The 18,072-nt window shown below is 36.4% G+C and overlaps 3 protein-coding genes across 7 annotated transcripts in view; 2 read left to right on the top strand and 1 right to left on the bottom strand.

Moving 5' to 3' along the window:
* On the bottom strand, positions 1-2,896 carry LOC307008920 (uncharacterized protein). Of its 2 annotated transcripts, none has more exons than XM_079632230.1 (8): positions 2,710-2,896; positions 2,031-2,152; positions 1,806-1,944; positions 1,602-1,723; positions 1,231-1,341; positions 1,029-1,135; positions 532-631; positions 1-398 (listed from the first exon to the last, which is right to left on the bottom strand). In XM_079632230.1, the coding sequence occupies exons 1-8, from the start codon at positions 2,804-2,806 to the stop codon at positions 276-278; spliced, it is 921 nt and encodes a 306-aa protein (XP_079488356.1). In that variant the 5' UTR covers positions 2,807-2,896; the 3' UTR covers positions 1-275. The 2 variants fall into 2 exon arrangements, with proteins under 2 accessions (XP_079488356.1, XP_079488355.1); XM_079632229.1 differs by having other exon boundaries at positions 139-398; positions 499-631.
* Positions 2,897-3,305: 409 nt separating this feature from the next.
* Positions 3,306-9,605, top strand: srp54 (signal recognition particle 54). Of its 4 annotated transcripts, none has more exons than XM_079632228.1 (18): positions 3,453-3,519; positions 3,685-3,757; positions 3,978-4,098; positions 4,217-4,318; positions 4,407-4,498; positions 4,587-4,671; positions 4,834-4,938; positions 5,057-5,123; positions 5,206-5,263; positions 5,357-5,507; positions 5,628-5,776; positions 5,862-5,962; positions 6,085-6,171; positions 6,298-6,371; positions 6,460-6,568; positions 7,758-7,928; positions 8,036-8,131; positions 8,353-9,483. In XM_079632228.1, exons 4-18 carry the CDS (start codon positions 4,241-4,243, stop codon positions 8,442-8,444), a joined length of 1,515 nt encoding a protein of 504 aa, XP_079488354.1. In that variant the 5' UTR covers positions 3,453-3,519; positions 3,685-3,757; positions 3,978-4,098; positions 4,217-4,240; the 3' UTR covers positions 8,445-9,483. The 4 variants fall into 4 exon arrangements, with proteins under 4 accessions (XP_079488351.1, XP_079488354.1, XP_079488353.1 ...); XM_079632227.1 differs by lacking the exon at positions 3,453-3,519 and adding an exon at positions 3,520-3,572 and having other exon boundaries at positions 3,693-3,757; XM_079632225.1 differs by lacking the exons at positions 3,453-3,519; positions 3,685-3,757 and adding an exon at positions 3,306-3,411 and having other exon boundaries at positions 8,353-9,605.
* A 165-nt stretch (positions 9,606-9,770) lies between these two features.
* sec23a (Sec23 homolog A, coat complex II component) overlaps positions 9,771-18,072 on the top strand; it is a 29,226-nt gene continuing 20,924 nt past the window's right edge. The window contains exons 1-8 of the mRNA XM_079633126.1: positions 9,771-9,930; positions 12,294-12,529; positions 12,711-12,768; positions 13,090-13,176; positions 13,276-13,512; positions 13,616-13,695; positions 16,290-16,434; positions 17,711-17,869. Of these exons, the coding sequence (XP_079489252.1) occupies positions 12,309-12,529; positions 12,711-12,768; positions 13,090-13,176; positions 13,276-13,512; positions 13,616-13,695; positions 16,290-16,434; positions 17,711-17,869 (987 nt within the window). The 5' untranslated portion in view covers positions 9,771-9,930; positions 12,294-12,308. The remainder of the gene's footprint in view (positions 9,931-12,293; positions 12,530-12,710; positions 12,769-13,089; positions 13,177-13,275; positions 13,513-13,615; positions 13,696-16,289; positions 16,435-17,710; positions 17,870-18,072) is intronic.

An 18,072-nucleotide genomic window follows, 5' to 3' on the forward strand; every position in this document is an offset into this window, starting at 1 on the left:
ACAGGAATAAATATTTTTTATTGCTCAATAAAGACTCCTTTAAAATGCAGCAGTGCCAACATAACATGACATAAATAGATTATCTGACATGTATGGCTATTACATAAACCGACAGTTTGAAGTATAACTTTAAAAAGTTGACAAATTAAAGTTAACCTAAAACAGGATGTTGTATGTTAAATAAATTAAATCTATCCTGTTAAAGACCTCACTGAGGCTAATCGTATTAATTGGTCCACTGCATCAGAAGAGTCCAGAGCTTTCTCCTCTAAGGGTCAAAGTACTATATAAAGATGGATTTGCTTAAGAGAATCTGGATCTGTGTCATTTTTTAGATAAACAGTGTAATCAAGTTGTACTTCCTCTATCCATTGGTTGAGTGCTAATGTCTCTAGGAACTGGGAAAGAAAAAACAACAACTTAGAATTGTTTAATCAAATCTTGATAAAAGGCTGATGTATTGAATTATTCTGCCAATCACGATTAGGAGACACATACAGTAATATTATGAGACAGAGCAAAGCTTCTTACAACAGCATCCTGAAGTAAAGTAAGTGCTTCTTGAATGCCGGGTACAGTTACTAACAGTGCACCTTTCTTTCGGAAATTTTTATTAATAAAAAGCCAAGCTCTGAAAAAGAAAAAATGGGTAATTTTAGTGTAAACCTTATTTAAGACACAATTACAATACTATACATAATTATTCAATACTATATAATAAGGTGATATTCTGATTATATCTTTTTGTCCAAGTACATTTGACCAATTCCAAACCACATCAATCTTAATAACTACTATTAATTTTGTATATCATCATTTATAAGTGATTTATAATTGTTAACAGGCATATCTAGTCCAATGGTCACACATGCAATTTCTATAGTATTGCATAATATAATTCTATCGACTTGCATAATAATTATGCACGCACAATATATCATTTGTTCATAATAAAAAAACATTTATTTATGCATTATTTCAATACGATCTCTGCATGTTCTTAAGTACGATCACAATTTGGCACTTACTGCATTTGATCACTTGGTTCCATGAAGAATTCAAAAACGTTGTTCATGATCAAAACGTCTGTATTTTGCACTAAGGCAGCCTGAGAGCGGATATCTGCATGAATCACCTATGTAGGGCACATTGAACATCTATAAACATACTATCCGGACAAAACAATGATCATAAAAAAAAAGAAAAAGAAAAAAAGGTATAATCAATTACCTTAATTCTGTCACTGAAGCCATATTTCTGTACAGCCATAGTTTGAAGCTTGACAAACTCTGAACTTATTTCAACCCCCATAAGCTGAGATGCTGCACTGTAAAGGTAGCCCTGAGAAGAGAAAAAATCAGAGGCAATAATATAGATGTCATCAGAGTCAGACCATGTTTTAAAAAGAAAGATAAAAGCTGGTGTAGCCTAGTGGATACAGATCTGGGCTGGTACGTACGTTTAAACACAGTAGGGAAAGGCACTTAACCCCTGGTTGCCCCAGGGCGACTGTTACTGTTTCAACTATGCTATAAACATTAGTTCATTCACAATTGATAATGAGTTTAAGCGTGCTTAAACAAACATCATCAGCAATTTACCCCAAATAGCACAGCTCCTAATCTAGATCCCACATCCACCACCAGTTTTCCTGTGAGGTCTGGAAGAACGTTGCGGAATAGGAACTGGAGCTCCGGGATCGAGAATGAGTGTGAGATGAACTCTTTGAAAAATTATTAATTGCATATTATGATGTTGCTTTTTTATTGCATGAGTTTATGCTAAGTATCCATGCGAACACTTACCCAACGGTGCTGTTCTGTGCGATCCACAGTTGAGGCAGTAGTTGCGACTCATTTTTCCCTCTTCACACAATGAATCTACAGTTTCCTCGTCATATAAGAATGCATCTACATGCACAGTGCGATGAGGTTTCTGTTGAGTCTAAAAGTTAAAGTGTGCTTTAGGATCTAACAATGAAATGTAGTTGTGAATCCCAGAGCACAATACTAAAAATCTAATACACAAACCTTCTGAATAGCCATGGTCTCCGACGGAGACATAGCCTCCAGTGGAAGGCAAGTCCTAAGGTCCTCTGCAATACTTTGAAGAATAACACTTTGGTTATCCATCAGGAAATCATCCAGATCACCTAAAAATGTAGATGAAACACTGTTATAGACAGAATAATATTATGGTAAACATTTTAACTAATAGATAACACTGTATTCTTAAACTGTATACTTAGTATACTTAAGTTACATTAACCATTGCAAAATTGTTAATGTAAGTAAGCAATAGTATGTCTAAATATGCAAATGAGGCATTCATTTTGAGGCAAAAAATGCACTAATTTGAATAAATTTCCAGAACAGATATGTGAACATAAAGCCAGGATCAAAACTTAATTTTGTTGACATTAAACATTTAGGAATAAATGTTATATAAAAAAGGCCATTCATATATACATCAGATATTGTTATTGAAAGACAGGCCTATGCATTTTGATTACAAAGGCAAATAAATAAAGTGTAGTAAAATAAACACTTAAATGTGTGTGTTGGATGTTTTCTTTCCACTGAAACATCCACTTTGCCGTAGGTTTTTTTTTTTTTTTTTTTTTTGCATTAAGTTAAGTCTACTAAGAACACATGCTTAAATCTAGCACATGATCTAATCTTTAGCTGACAAGACAATAACACAATTTACCAGATGTTTTCAACCATTCTAGGAGTTTTGGAAGATGTTGCCTCTCCGTCTTTGAAAACACCTGCAGAATTGCATTCTTTGCATCGTTAAAATTCATCGATTCAACCTCTCGATACTTATTTTACGCCAATCACAGTCTAGGTTGTCAGGCTACTACTACTACGGAGCAACACGTATGAGCCTGCGGTAGAATCAGTGGGAAAGTCTAGTTTAAGGTAGAACTTTACATTTTTGTGAACACCAACCTGATATTATTAAATTTTCCAGGTGATAATTCCATTTGTAATTTAAATCACCCTAATTAGATTTGAATGACTCTTAAAGGTAAACATTTTTATCACATTTTGTTATACGTTGGACTCAATATTGTATCTACTTCTGTGCCACCTTAACACAAGCTTCCATAATTTTGCCTCATAAGGTCGTGACCAACATCTCGAATATAAAAGGATATATCAAAAAGAAACAATAATGGTATAAACTTGTATTCTAATCTATATACATAGATATATAATAATATTACACGCAAGTTGAGTGAATGAAAACGAATCTAAACTATAAGTAATATTTTGTTTTATTTTAAAATAAAAAAGGCGAACTTTTGTTTTACACGGAAGTAAAGTGACGTCACGGGAAGTTGGGGGTTAGATGACGTTTGTAGTCGCTTTTCCACTCGCCGAAAAACAGCTGCTACGAGTTTAGGTAAGTAATGTTTAATCGAAACATATCTCTATATCTTAATATTTCGGACGTCGAACGTTTTAAACTGACATGGGGTTGACTTAAACATGAATTAAATCCTGTATATAGGTAAATCAACAACGGCTGTGCGGGTTACAGCGGCTGTCTGGCCTCTTTTCAGCGTAGAGCTTTAGCCAGTCTTAAATAACAGACATTCAAATATATAACATAAAACTATGATGATTTCATAACAGTTTAAATACTCATGTGTGTGCCAACATTTGTGTTTTGAAGTAACTTAGTTTCGATACATGGCTTGAATATAACGTTACCAGATTCATCCAAATCATCGTACAGTCCATAGCTGGTAATAACAACACACATTCAACTATATAACGTTAGCTAATATAATTATTTCGTAATAGTTTAAATACTCATGTGTGTGCCAACATTTGTGTTTTGACGTAGTCCCGATACATGGCTTAAAAATTTCCATATTTATCCAAATCGTACAGTGCTGCATAGTTGGTAATAACATAACAGCTCATCCATTTTTGTTTGACATTTTCTGATTTGTGTTTGCCTAGAGAGGTTGAAAGCATCATTGCGTTGGTTCCACTGAAGTCTGGAGGTTCAGAGTGAGCAGTGACAGAAGGGTTGTTTTGGGGGAAACCCCCACCACATTGGAAAGTCTCATTCTCATAACAAGTAAGGACATATAGTATACCAATCACAATTGTAATGTCATCATCACTCAAGTCCGACTCAATGGCTTTGTGACTAGAAGCTGGTCATCTGTTAAATCTCTTTCTTTTATTTGTTGCAGGTTGGCAGCTATTTAACCGCAAACATGGTTTTAGCTGATCTTGGGAGGAAAATAACCTCAGCTTTGAGGTCTCTGAGCAATGCCACCATTATCAATGAGGAGGTACAGTGATCATAATGCAATTTGGGCTTGTTAAGCATTGTGGTCCAGGTCCATCATAAAATGCTAACTTGTTTACAATTTTCCTTAGGTATTAAATGCTATGCTCAAGGAAGTCTGTGCTGCCCTGCTGGAGGCTGATGTGAATATCAAGTTGGTAAAGCAGCTTAGAGAAAATGTCAAGTATGTAACAAGAGTTTTTGTCTTTTTTTTATGGTAAATTCCCTATAATAGAATGTCTGTTCTCTCTATAACCACTCTATGATTTCAGGGCAGCCATTGATCTGGAGGAGATGGCCTCTGGGCTGAACAAGAGAAGAATGATCCAGCATGCTGTTTTCAAGGAACTTGTCAAGGTAAGTAATTGTTTCCTATTTTTTTTTTGTAGACTCTTATCTCCTGCTCAGGAGATCTCAATTTTGTCATGGAGGATAGAAATAATATTAAACCAAATTGGATTGACCGCTAGATGATAGGAATTTATTCTATAAGATGAATAATAAGTGCTTTTATTGCAGCTGGTGGATCCTGGAGTCAAAGCCTGGACTCCCACAAAGGGAAAGAACAACGTTATCATGTTTGTGGGTCTGCAGGGCAGTGGGAAAACCACAACATGTTCAAAGGTGAGGAGTTATTGGGTATTTGCCCAGATTTTGAGACCTTTTACAGACATTTTAGATTATACACCCCTTTTTATACAGCTAATCACACAAGCAAGAATCTCTTTTTCCTTTTTATTAGTTGGCATACTACTTCCAAAGAAAAGGATGGAAAACATGTTTGATATGCGCCGACACATTCAGAGCAGGTAACGTCCACTCTGTCTTTACACACTAATACTTTCTGTACTTAAGGGGGGAAAAGTCCAATTGTTTTGTTTGTTTTTAAAGGTGCCTTCGACCAACTCAAGCAAAACGCAACAAAAGCCAGAATACCCTTTTATGGGAGGTAATAAAAGTGTAATTTCCCATATTATTTCCTGTTACAGTTGCATTTGTTCACCAAACCTAATCATTGTTTCATGTTGGTGTGACTTAATAGTTACACAGAAATGGATCCAGTGATCATAGCTGCAGAGGGTGTGGAAAAATTCAAGACAGAAAACTTTGAAATAATCATTGTGGACACTAGTGGTAGACATAAACAGGAAGACTCACTTTTTGAGGAAATGCTTCAGGTGTCAAATGCTGTGGTAAGAGAAGGACTTCCTCCGTTTTGATCAAATATCAAATAAAGCAATAAAGATGGCAAAATATAAATGATATAATAATAAAGCTTGATGCTTTTTGGCTGTTATTGTCTGTTCCCACAGCAACCTGACAACATAGTGTATGTGATGGATGCCTCCATTGGTCAGGCTTGTGAGGCTCAGGCTAAGGCCTTCAAAGACAAGGTAGATGTGGCTTCTGTTATTGTCACCAAACTGGACGGCCATGCCAAGGGTGGTGGTGCACTCAGTGCGTAAGTACACACTTTATGCTTTTTACTCTCAGCACTTTAGTAAAGTAAATACATGAAAGAGTTGACAGACAATTTATGTTTACAGTGTGGCGGCCACAAAGAGTCCCATCATTTTTATCGGCACAGGCGAGCACATTGACGACTTCGAGCCGTTCAAGACTCAGCCCTTCATAAGCAAACTGCTCGGTAAGGTTTGAAAATACCGCTGAGCTTCTGTTAAAACCTTTAGATAAAAGCTTTAAACGCACAAACATCTGATTGTCGTTGGAACTGTGCTATTTATGTTGCAATTCTTATTTTTCCTCTAGGCATGGGAGATATTGAGGGACTGATTGACAAAGTGAACGAACTAAAGCTTGATGACAACGAGGAGCTAATTGACAAGCTCAAACATGGTAAGTTGTAACTATAACATTTCTTTAAGAATGTGTATTTTTGTGTTTTCAATGCCATTTATTGGAAAATATGATATTTTCCAGTGTTTTTTTTTCACTAACAAATGTGACATTTCTCTCTCTTAGGTCAGTTTACACTCAGGGACATGTATGAACAGTTTCAGAACATCATGAAAATGGGACCTTTTGGCCAGATCATGGTAACGCCAACCTTAACTGAAACAATGTCTAATTATGATTATCCACAGAGTAGTTCTTTTCTCACAATTTTTCTTTTTTTGTCTTTAGGGCATGATCCCAGGCTTTGGAACAGATTTCATGAGCAAAGGAAATGAACAGGAGTCTATGGCCAGACTAAAGAAACTCATGACAATAATGGATAGCATGAATGACCAGGGTATGTGCTTGTTAAATTATTTTAATACGGTCTTATAAATTATATATAAATAAAGCATTGACTAGTCTAAATAGAGTGCTTCAGGCGTGACTTCAAACCCCGGTAGATTAATTCTGCAACAACAACAACAGACAAGCACTTTTTTAAGAGGGTTATGAGAGAGGCACAACTTTTCCGGTAGTTTAAAAGAATAAGAAGATATTTTTATTGGTCATAACGTCTGGAGTAAAATAGGGCAGTCACAAGACCAAGATAAAATTTCTAGAGCTCTTGTGTCGACGGCCAGCGTTCACGCACAAAATCAGCTATGCCTTTGACTGTACGCATACGTTACAACTTTAATAGCGTACACGTAAAGAAAACGAAGCATATAATGTGTGCAGATTACGTTGTAGAACAAAACATCTAAAGGCCACTCACACCCCAAATGTTCTTATCTAGTTACTTCTCAGAAACAAGTTTTTTAAAGGAATAGTTCACTCAAAAAGGACAATTCTGTCATCATTTACTCAAGTTTTTCCAAACCTGTATGAATTTCTTTCTTCTGCTACCAAAAGAAAGATATTTTGAAGAATTTCGGTAACCAGACAGCAGAGGTGTACAGTCCAGGTTCAGAAAGTAAAAGTCCTCCTCAGTATTTTTTTCCGATCACCTGGATTTGCTAATTAGCACAGTTTTTCAGCCAGGAGATGGATGTGGAATAAACATAAGGCAGGACTTTTACTTTCTGACCCCTGGACTTTACACCTCTGCCAGACATTTGATGGACCCCGTTGACTTGACATTCTTCAAAATATATTATTTTGTGTTCAGCAGAAGAAAAAAAATTCATACAGGTTTGAAACAACTTGGGGGTGAGTAAATGATAGAATTTTTATTTTTAAGTGACCTATTCCTTTAAATAAACATTACAGCTTCAAAATTCGTGTTTTCGATGTGTGTGTGTAATTTGTGTTGTAGAACAAAACGTCCAAGTATCAAGTTGGTTACCACAGACCTTATTTTTTACTCCATATATTGAAAAAAAATATATATATATAAAAACCCATGGAAAAATCTTGAGGGAAGCCCTGGCGAATTAGCCTAGTCTTTTGGTTTTTGACGTTACGTCTGCAGCACTCTATTGGAAAATTTTAGGCATAGTTCTGAACTTGACCGGTTCAGTTAACATTGTGTTTTTTCAACTCAGAACTCGACAACAAGGATGGTGCCAAGCTCTTCAGTAAACAGCCGAACCGCATCCAGCGAGTGGCCCGGGGATCTGGAGTGGCTACCAGGGATGTACAAGAGTTGCTCACCCAGTACACAAAGTTTGCGCAGATGGTCAAGAAAATGGGAGGCATCAAAGGCTTGTTTAAAGGTTGAGTGATTTTTATCCAATGCTTGTAAACCAGCCAAACATTATACATTCAAAAAACATTTTTTAGCCATTTAAAATCAGTGACTCATTGTATCATTGTTTTGAAGGAGGGGACATGTCCAAGAACGTCAACCCGTCCCAGATGGCGAAACTGAACCAGCAGATGGCTAAAATGATGGATCCCAGAGTGCTTCATCACATGGGTATGAGCTTCCTTAAAACCATAACATGCTTTAGTTTTTGCTTGACCATTGATTTACCTTTACTATAGATGGGCAAGTCTTTGCATGCAAGAACCTACTTAAAACGAGCTAAGCAATGCATTGCGATTGCACTTTTCAATATGTCTTCAGGAGATATGTAAGGATTTTTTAATATTGATTATGGCTTTACTTAAATACAACTGTCTTTGTTTATTTGCAAGGTGGCATGGCTGGACTGCAGTCCATGATGAGGCAGTTTCAGCAGGGAGCTGCTGGCAACATGAAAGGCATGATGGGATTTAACAACATGTGAACTTCTGATCCTGCAAACAGAGGATGCAAATGATGGTTTTAGCAAACAAAACCTGGGCAGATGAAGATGGTTTGATTTTGTGTTTTGCCACATATAATTTAATTCTTTAAACGGTGTAAAACATTTAACAAAGACTCATTTAAATGTAAAGCCCAGTGTTTATAGCAGAAAAATGGGGACTGTTCGAAGAAATTTTGCTTCCTGAGGTCAAGTCCATGGATTGTTTAAAATGTCTTGTGATGTCAGAGAGTGTTCATCTTGGCAAATATCCACACACAGGCATCTGAGTGCTTCACAAAATTGTCAACAATTTGACAACTGACTTTCACTATCTCTAAGTTGGATTACAGGTAAAGCCGTAAAGGTTATATGATTTTACAGTAATTGCTATGACCATCTTCATAGCATAATATATTCATGAGTAGAAATCATGGTTTATTGTATAATTGACTATTTCTGATTTCTTGGTTGGCCATATAAAAGCTTTGGCTTTGTATCAGAGATGAATACAGTAGTTGTAAAAGAGTGGCAATATTTTTGTCATAACGTTATAATAAAATTTATATGGCAACATTTTAACAGCAGTTGTCTTATTATGCTCTTTGATTATGCTGAAATGTTTTCAAATATTTAACCTGTGTTTTTTTTAAACAGTCTGACCATACGTGCACTGTTTATGTACATTTGAAATCCAGACAAAGCAACATCTTGATAAATGTCCACAGAGATTCGTTGGTAATATTTTTGGTGTATCCCTGGTTAAATGATTGTAATTGCCTAAATTAAGAAAATTACAAAAATGCTTTTAAATTGTAAATTTTTGCAGTGAGTGCAAATTGTTCACATTTTAAGTTTTGTATTGCTACTAATGCAAAAATCAAGGAAACTGCAATTAAAGATAATGATGCATCATGAAACGTACATAAAATGTTTGTTTGTAAAAAGATAGTTTATTGCTTTAATACTTAAATTGTATTCATTACTAATACATTTATTGATTCAATTAATTCCATGTGGGAATATGATTTGCTTCTAATATAATAAAATAAACAATAAAATATTTTAATATCAAAGAATTACTAAAGCTAGAATACAATGTTATTGCATAAATAATGGTCGTCATAAAACGTGGATAACATGTTAAATAATAAAAAACTGATCAAATACATCACCACTTTATCAAAAAAGTAAAATACTTTACTAATACATAGATACAAAATTTATATTTTAATTTAAGTAAAACATATTTATTTTATAATTATTTTGAAAATAATGCAGTTTCTCAAAGATAAACTGTTTAATACAACTCTTGAAATGCATCATGAAATGAGTCTCGGGCTCTTGACGTGGCACAGACTCCATGTTGAGTTGCTACGTCATCAGCTCGAGAGCTCGCTTGCGCTCGAGAGCTCGCTTGCGCCCGTGAGCGCGCCGCTGTCTGTCACTGACTGAGAGTCTCCGAAGAGACACAAAATCAAGGCTTCAGGTATGTTACAACACAACTTTCCCTTTACAACTAGATGATCGTTTAAATTACGTTAATGATTCGATCAATGTTTACGATTGTAGAGCGTTAGATGGACTGTAGCTCAAGAAATCGAGGGTTTAAAGGGCATTTAGCTTGAAGTCAGTGTTGAATGGAAGCATCGTATCTACATCAACAAGCAGGCAGGCATTCACAGGGGACGTTAACTGAAATGTTTGGTCAGGTCTTTATGAAGTAGTTGTAGCACTCAAGTTGTGTTCTTGTTGCTGTAAGATGAGTAATATTTCCTTAGCTATCGAACTAGCTTTCTGTTGCTAATTTTGGAGGGTGGGCTGATGCCCCCAGTGGATCCATGCAGTTCAAGTAAACTAAACTATTATAAACTAAACTTATTCAACAACGTAGGATGTGTCTGTATAGCTGACTATATAGCCATGGTTGTATGTCTTCCTTGCGAGAAATAAATAGTCCTACATTTGCTATTAGCCTTATAATGTTAGCATAGTCACTGATTTGAAAACTGCAGACTGTTGCGTTGTTTATTTATCCTGTGTCTTATTATTTCCCCAAAAGTGTTTTAATTTCCACACTTGGCTGCTTCGGGTGTTCTCTTTCATTGGTCTGTTCCTCTCATCTGTACATGTGGCTTTTTTTTCTTTTTCTTTTTTTTTTGGGTGCTTGGTGTTCAGGGGTTGGTCTGGAATGGGTTTCAAACTAGGGTCTGGGGCCAGTTTTAAGAAAATTTTACATTAACACACACACACACACACACACACAGTAACGTTCAAAAGTTTGGAAACTTTACTATTTTTAATGTTTTTAAATGCCCACCAAGGCTGCATATTTGATTACAAAAATACAGAAAAACATATATTATGTGCAATATATTTTATGGGATTTTTAATAAATAAGCTTTCAATTGATGTATAGGCTAGTTTGTTAGGATAGGACAATATTTGTCTGAGATTAGGATAGGACAACTATTTGAAAATCTGGAATCTGAGGGTGCAAACAAATCTAAACATTGAGAAAATCGCCTTTAAAGTTGTTAATTTATGTTCACGATTGTGCTGCATTCACTCACAAAAATAAATGTTTTATATATTTACAGTAGGAAATTTACAAAATATCTTGGAACATGATCTTTACTTAATATCCTAATGATTTTTGCCATAAAAGAAAAAACTGTAATTTTGACCCAATGTATTGTTGGCTATTGCCACAAATATACCCGTGCGACTTATGACTTTTTGTGATCCAGGGTCACATTTGAATATATTTTGAAATGTAATTTATTCATGTGATGCAAAGCTGAATTTTCAGCATCATCAATCTAGTCTTCAGTGTCAAATGATCCTTCAGAAATCATTCTAATATGCTGATTTATTATCAATGTTGGAAACTTTTCATCAGGATTCTTTGATGAATAAAAAGTTTAAAGAGAACAGCATTTATGTAAAATAGAAATAATTTTGTAACAATATACTCTACAATTCAAATGGTTGGGGTCAGTAATTTTTTTTAAAATTGTGAAATTGATAAAAAGTGATAGTAAAGATTTATATTGAAAGATAAGAATTCTATTTTTTAATTGATTGAATAAATGCTGTTCTTTTTAACTTTTTTTCACAGGTTCCAAAAAATATTAACTGTTTGATAATAACTATCAAATCATATCATAGTGTGACACTGAAGACTGGAGTAATGATGCTGAAAATTCAGCTTTCCATCACAGGAAAAAAAAAAGATATTTTAAAGTTATAATAGAAAATCATTATTTTAAATTGTAATAATATTTCGTAATATTACAGTTTTTTTAATCAAATAAATGCAGGCTTGATGAGCATGAGAGACTTCTTTCAAAAACATTAAAAAAAGTAATGTTTCAAACTTTTGCCCAGTATACTGAAATTCTATCTTTATATATTTATATTTAGGACAGGGGTTTCTCACAAAGGGTATCATATGTTGATGACCACCTAGGCAGCATTTTTGTGCATCAAAGTCACGGTCAGACAAAGAAATAGGCTGTTACTCAAACCCTAGTGAGATGCTGCTTACCTAGATGGTATTTGTCATCATAGGTGCTTTCTGAACAGCACTTCTATCTCTTATCTCATTCCAGCTTTTAATGATGTGTGATGAGACACTATAGTTTGCCCTATGTCCAAAGATCAATTATGAATCAGACTGGGCTGGCCTGTCTCTGTAATACACACGCAGATCAGATTGCATGTCTTATTTGAATACATCACCGTGTAAATCCCTATGTCTGAAGTGACCGTTTCACTGCTTGATCTTTTAGTTGTTCCTCAATTAAGATGCCATTACATGGAAATCTGTAAAGTGTGTATAACTCTTAGATTCCAGAGGGTGCTATGGCGACCTTCCAGGAGTTCATCCAGCAGAACGAGGACCGCGATGGCGTCCGCTTCAGTTGGAACGTTTGGCCGTCCAGTCGTCTGGAAGCCACGCGTATGGTGGTTCCCGTGGCCTCCCTGTTCACCCCGTTGAAAGAGCGTCCGGATCTTCCCCCGATTCAGTACGAGCCGGTGCTGTGCAGCCGGGCCACGTGCCGAGCTGTGCTCAATCCTCTGTGGTAAGTCTTGTTAAGTCAGAGCAGACAGCATAATGAGTTCACAGATGGAGGATCTTCTACTTATCCATTGCAGTATTTTCCAAATAAACACATTTATAATGAAAGCTGGATACATTATATGCGATGCCCTAATATTATTATGCTTCTGTTTTTTTCTTTATTCCTTTGTTTGCACAATCAGTCAAGTGGATTACAGAGCAAAACTCTGGGCGTGCAACTTCTGTTATCAGAGAAATCAGGTAAAGTCATTGCAGTTTTAAAAAGAGTAGGGATGAAGCTCACAAATATTCATAGATGAAAAAATCTAAAATTATTATTTATAATAATAATATTAAATGCATCCATTATTTGCAAAATTGTCCTCATGATATGCAATTTGAACGTAATGTAAAGAAATATAGTGAATGTATATACCAAAGGCTCTGTGCAATTACATGACTGTAACAAATAATCAAATTTTTTGTTGATTATTTTCATTATTGATTTGATCGATTAGTTGTTGAAGCCCCGGAAAAGTGCATTGTCATTTAATTATTTTCTCAAACAATATCCTGTCATAGTTCCCTCCAACGTACGCCGGAATATCAGAGGTCAACCAACCTGCTGAGCTTCTCCCACAGTTCTCCACTATTGAATATGTTGTCCAGGTATCACCTTTAATTAATTACCTTTCATTGCCATAGAAATACTGTACACCAGATGTAGATTCATGAATAGCCACTGATTCTGTCTCTCTTTTTCTGTAGCGTGGTGTGCAGATGCCTCTGAACTTCCTGTATGTGGTGGACACGTGCATGGAAGACGATGATCTGCAGGCGCTGAAGGAGTCTCTTCAGATGTCCCTCAGTCTGCTGCCTCCCTCTGCTCTGGTGGGCCTCATCACGTTTGGACGCATGGTCCAAGTTCACGAGCTGGGCTGTGAAGGCATCTCTAAGAGCTACGTCTTCAGGGGAACCAAAGACCTCAGTGCTAAACAGCTCCAGGTGAAGATTACATGCATGAGAAACTCATTTAAGATACAAGTGTTTGACTGAACTAGTCGGCACAAGTGTCTCTTAATATGCAATGTTTAAATTTCATGTACAGGAGATGCTTGGCTTGACTAAACCAGCTGCAGCGCAGGCAGGCCGGGGTCCACAACAGCCTCAGGTTCCTTCTTCAAACAGGTGTGCTAAATTCAACTTTAACTCTTCTGGCTATATAGATGAATAATTACTTGCATAATCAAATTGACGCTCGCAAGAACCTTGATATCTGTTCACAGGGCAGCTTCTGTTTTCTTCTATATATATATATATATATATATATATATATTTAAAGGGGTCATGACATGAGAAATGCAATTTTGCCTTGATCTATTGAAATATGAGAGGTCTTTGTACCATTAAAACATCCTGCAAGTCTCATAGCTTAAAACGTCCTCCTCATTATAAACAAATCATTTATTCAATCAACGTCTCGTTTTGATATTGTGGGATCTGTGACGTCACACGGGCAGATTAAATTGCATATGACCGCCTCCAGAGCAAGACATCATCGAATAGTTTTACATCATCGCACCATAGGTCCTGCCCACTGTCACATCGCGTCAAAAGCAAATAGAACCCATTATAATCAGACAATGTCTACACTGGATACAGCATACAGATGCGCAGTCAGTTTCTGACACACTCCATGTGCTTGAGTCTGTCGACAACAGGACAAATGGAAGAGGGAAAGAACGTTCGCTTTGACGCGTCCAGTTTAAACGGCTCATTTGCGTCTGTATACAGACTTTAGAAGGATCCCAGCATCAGAAACAAATGGATGGTTTATTTTAATGGTGTCCCGGATCGCATCGGAGGGTTTTATGCAGGGGTGCACACAACTGGTGCGCATGCGTTGTAAAATTTAAATTGAAAATTGAGGGAAACGCTTTTGAGTTCCAACATTTTTGGGGACACGGACACGTTTACTTACTGGAGTTAGTCTCGCGTAGCCAGACCTTCAGACTGACGGCTGAAGGTCTGGAATTCATAGCAGCTTTCTTTGGCCAAGGCCCGCCCATAAGGCCGTTTGACCGATATGTCAAACAACCAATTACAGTTCGTTTCGTTCAGCGTCACGTTTCGGGGCGTGGAAATGTCCCCACAACAACAGACCGGCGTGCAACAAGTCTCCACTAAGTGCCTCAAACAAAACTCCTGGACATCTCTTAAAGAGTCTATGCCGTGAACCTCGCATACTTTTGAGAATCCTACGTTTAGCTGATCTTGATAAATGCTCATTGTCACTCATATAAACACAACAGTTTTTCTTCCGCAATCACACGTCTGTGCTTTGTTTCTCGGCGGACCGAAAATAAACGCGACACTCGCGCCCCCTGGAAATCCGATCAAATTCAACCAATCAGATGACGACTTCGACATTCCTGAAGTATTTCCAGTTAAGTGTACCATATGCATCAGACGTTTAGCCAACGTTTCGTGGGCGTGACGTCTGAGGCTGAGACTATACTGGAGTAGGATTTTTCTCCATCTCTGGTAAGATAGCAATCATGATTAGGGTAGCACGATATAACGTTTTAGCATCAATATCGCGATGTGGTTACCGCAAAATAGTCACATCGCAGGATGTGTGATGTCGTGCACGTATAGGGATCTTAGTTGATCGGTTCCGGTTCGGAACGCATGTGATTCACGGATTAAATATTTTGTGCGCGCACAAAGAGCCACGCTAACAGCACGTGAACAAATTCAGGCCCCTTTCTCTTTTGAGCGTGAACCACGTCTTGAACAGACACGTGCACGCAAAATTAAGTCATAATGCCTGTCTTACCAAGTATCCTCATAAACACGGTCAGTTATGTGTTGTAAACAATTGAGAAAGAAAACCGGATGCGTATCATTGGATCTGTGCATTTGTCTTAAAATGATAGCAGCCTAATATATCAACAGCTGTTTGGTACCACCAATGTTAATCAAACAACAAAAAAGAAAGAGAAAATCATTAGCTTTAACACAGATAAAGTGTATTAATTACATTAATTATATTTAATTTATACAGTGAAGACTATAGTCTTATTTTACATTTGATTATTCAATGTCTGTCCCTGAATACCTGAAAAGCACTACTTATTTAATTTGTGATGACGACAGCTTGTAGGATAAGTGTGCCACGTAAAGTGTGAGTACCAAGCAGCATCTCCAGGTGCTCCCTTGAGAACCAGACCAAAAACGTAATGTGCACCCCTGGTTATATGTTTGTTCGGAACATTTTGTTTTGTAAACGAGGCACAGTGTAATGGGAAAGTGTAATGTAAATACATTTTTGTTGAAAAATTAAGCAGCCAACTGTATTGGATCTGACAGCAGCTGCATCACAAAGTAAATGATTTCATAATGTTTTGTCTGTAAATGACTGTTTAATATGGGTAATGTTTTCAAAACACTTACGTGCAACAGAGAGTGGGTAGTGTTGATACTGTTTCCTATGCAATGACGTAAGCCAATCATAACAGTGGCCGTTTACTGACAAACCTTAAAGGAGCTGTCCAATGATAAAGGATCATTTCAGACAAAGGGGCAGAATGAAGGATGAAAATAATAGTTTTTCTGCATACGTTTTTTTTTTTGTGTGCAAAAAAGTGTGCATAAGTGAACCTTAAGGAACATATATATATATATATATATATATATATAAAAAAACATGTCATGGTCCCTTTAATATATCTTTGGGGTTGTGTTGGAATATGGTGGTCACTGATTTTCTATGTGCTCAGGTTTCTTCAGCCAGTACAGAAGATAGATATGAATCTGACAGATTTGCTGGGAGAGCTGCAGAGAGACCCCTGGCCCGTCACTCAAGGCAAACGACCCCTGAGATCACTCGGAGTGGCCCTTTCCATCGCTGTCGGTCTGTTAGAGGTGACTGTCAGGATTCATGTTATTATCTTTAATGGTTTGCTGTGCTGGAAGCTTTGCTACCAGCTGCAGTTACAAAATTATAAGTTTACACTACCGGTTTGGACACACCTTCTCATTCTTTATTATTACTATTTTCCACACTTTTGACTAGAGCTGCATGATAAACCGGGTAAAAGATAGCAGTATCGATTCAAATGCCCACACTGTTTTTATTCCTAAATAAAAATGATTCAACTATGTCTATTAAACCTTTGACCAATATGATCACAGTGGAGCATTCAAATCTGCGTTGGCACTTCAGCGGAGGCAGAGAAAGCAGTTGTCATGTATAAAACCACTTCACAACCAGTATTTTCAACCACACAGTATCGTTATTTCTGTTACAGTAATTCAAATTATCACAAAAGGCATACATTTTATAGTTCAGATATAATATACACTAATGTCTATTGTAGTGATTAAAATGGAGTAAATCACCTTTTGAAAGTAACTTGACACTTCAAATAAATATTGTAGCAGTTACGTCATTACACAGTAGGTGGCGACAAGTTACTGTTTAAAAAAGTATTTGTTATTAAATCATTAATTCAGGAGATTTATTCAAATAACTCTGATTCATCCAGTAATGAAAAAGGTGAGGTCTTTATGAGTGAGTCAATGAATCATTCATTCAAACTGATTTTTTTTTAAAATCAAATTAATTAAATGTTTTTTTTATTTTTATTGACTGCAATAATTCACATTTTGTCAGAACCTCTAGTAAATGACTTATTATTTTGTTTAGTTGTCTATTCAGAATTGTGGGAGAATCTGTTTTAAACAAAAATATTGTGATTCTCAATTTATCCACAATTCTGCTGCTCTACTTTGGATTAATAATAAAGGAATCAAAATAATGAAATAAAACAAACAGAAGTATGGGATTTATGTCGTATAGTTTCTTCAAGCTCAACATCATGAAGGGCATCCTGGGATGCTTGTTAAACAAGATTTAAGAAATTACTATGTATGCAGAGTAGTTGCTGACTGCTTTATTTTATTCACTATTCTGCTCAGAAATGCATATTTTGTAATGAAAATATAGTTTTCTAAAAACTTCACTTGTACGCACAACTTATATTTGTATCATATTTATATTTGCATTAAGCCTTTATCTCCAAAGGTTTTTAAGATCATGAAAGGCATAAATTCATTAGTGTCCAAACACTGAATTGGCCGTCTTACTCTAGCTTTGTGCTTGATTATTGTTTCCCTTCCATTTACTTCCCTCTTGTAGTGCACTTACCCTAACACTGGCGCTCGCATCATGGCTTTCATCGGTGGACCCTCCACTCAGGGTCCAGGCATGGTGGTAGGAGATGAACTGAAAACACCTATTAGATCCTGGCACGACATCGAGAAAGACAATGCCAAGTTCATGAAGAAAGGCACTAAAGTGAGTTTTCCCGTATTTGTTGTCTGTTTTATTGGCTTGGTAGAAGTACCCACATACTGGTGGTACCAATGCTTTCATGAAGGTGAAGTATCTTCAAGTGGCTGTATTGTTGATATAATATCAGAGAGTTATTATCTGGAATAAAATGCATATTTTTTCTTGCATATGATATGTGTGAATTAGCTGGTCTTAAAAAACTGATG

Source organism: Phoxinus phoxinus (genome assembly GCF_949152265.1).
Source record: "Phoxinus phoxinus genome assembly, chromosome: 13".
NCBI lineage: Eukaryota > Metazoa > Chordata > Actinopteri > Cypriniformes > Leuciscidae > Phoxinus > Phoxinus phoxinus.

Bases quoted from the DNA above. Each gene is read 5' to 3' on its own strand.
- srp54 (XM_079632225.1), top strand. From the start codon at position 4,241: ATGGTTTTAGCTGATCTTGGGAGGAAAATAACCTCAGCTTTGAGGTCT. The intron at 6,172-6,297 runs GTAAGTTGTAAC...TCTCTCTCTTAG, and splicing joins AATTGACAAGCTCAAACATG to GTCAGTTTACACTCAGGGAC. The intron at 6,372-6,459 runs GTAACGCCAACC...TTTTGTCTTTAG, and splicing joins GACCTTTTGGCCAGATCATG to GGCATGATCCCAGGCTTTGG.
- LOC307008920 (XM_079632229.1), bottom strand. From the start codon at position 2,806: ATGAATTTTAACGATGCAAAGAATGCAATTCTGCAGGTGTTTTCAAAG. The intron at 1,724-1,805 runs GTAAGTGTTCGC...AATTTTTCAAAG, and splicing joins GCACAGAACAGCACCGTTGG to AGTTCATCTCACACTCATTC. The intron at 1,342-1,601 runs GTAAATTGCTGA...TTCTCTTCTCAG, and splicing joins TAGGAGCTGTGCTATTTGGG to GGCTACCTTTACAGTGCAGC.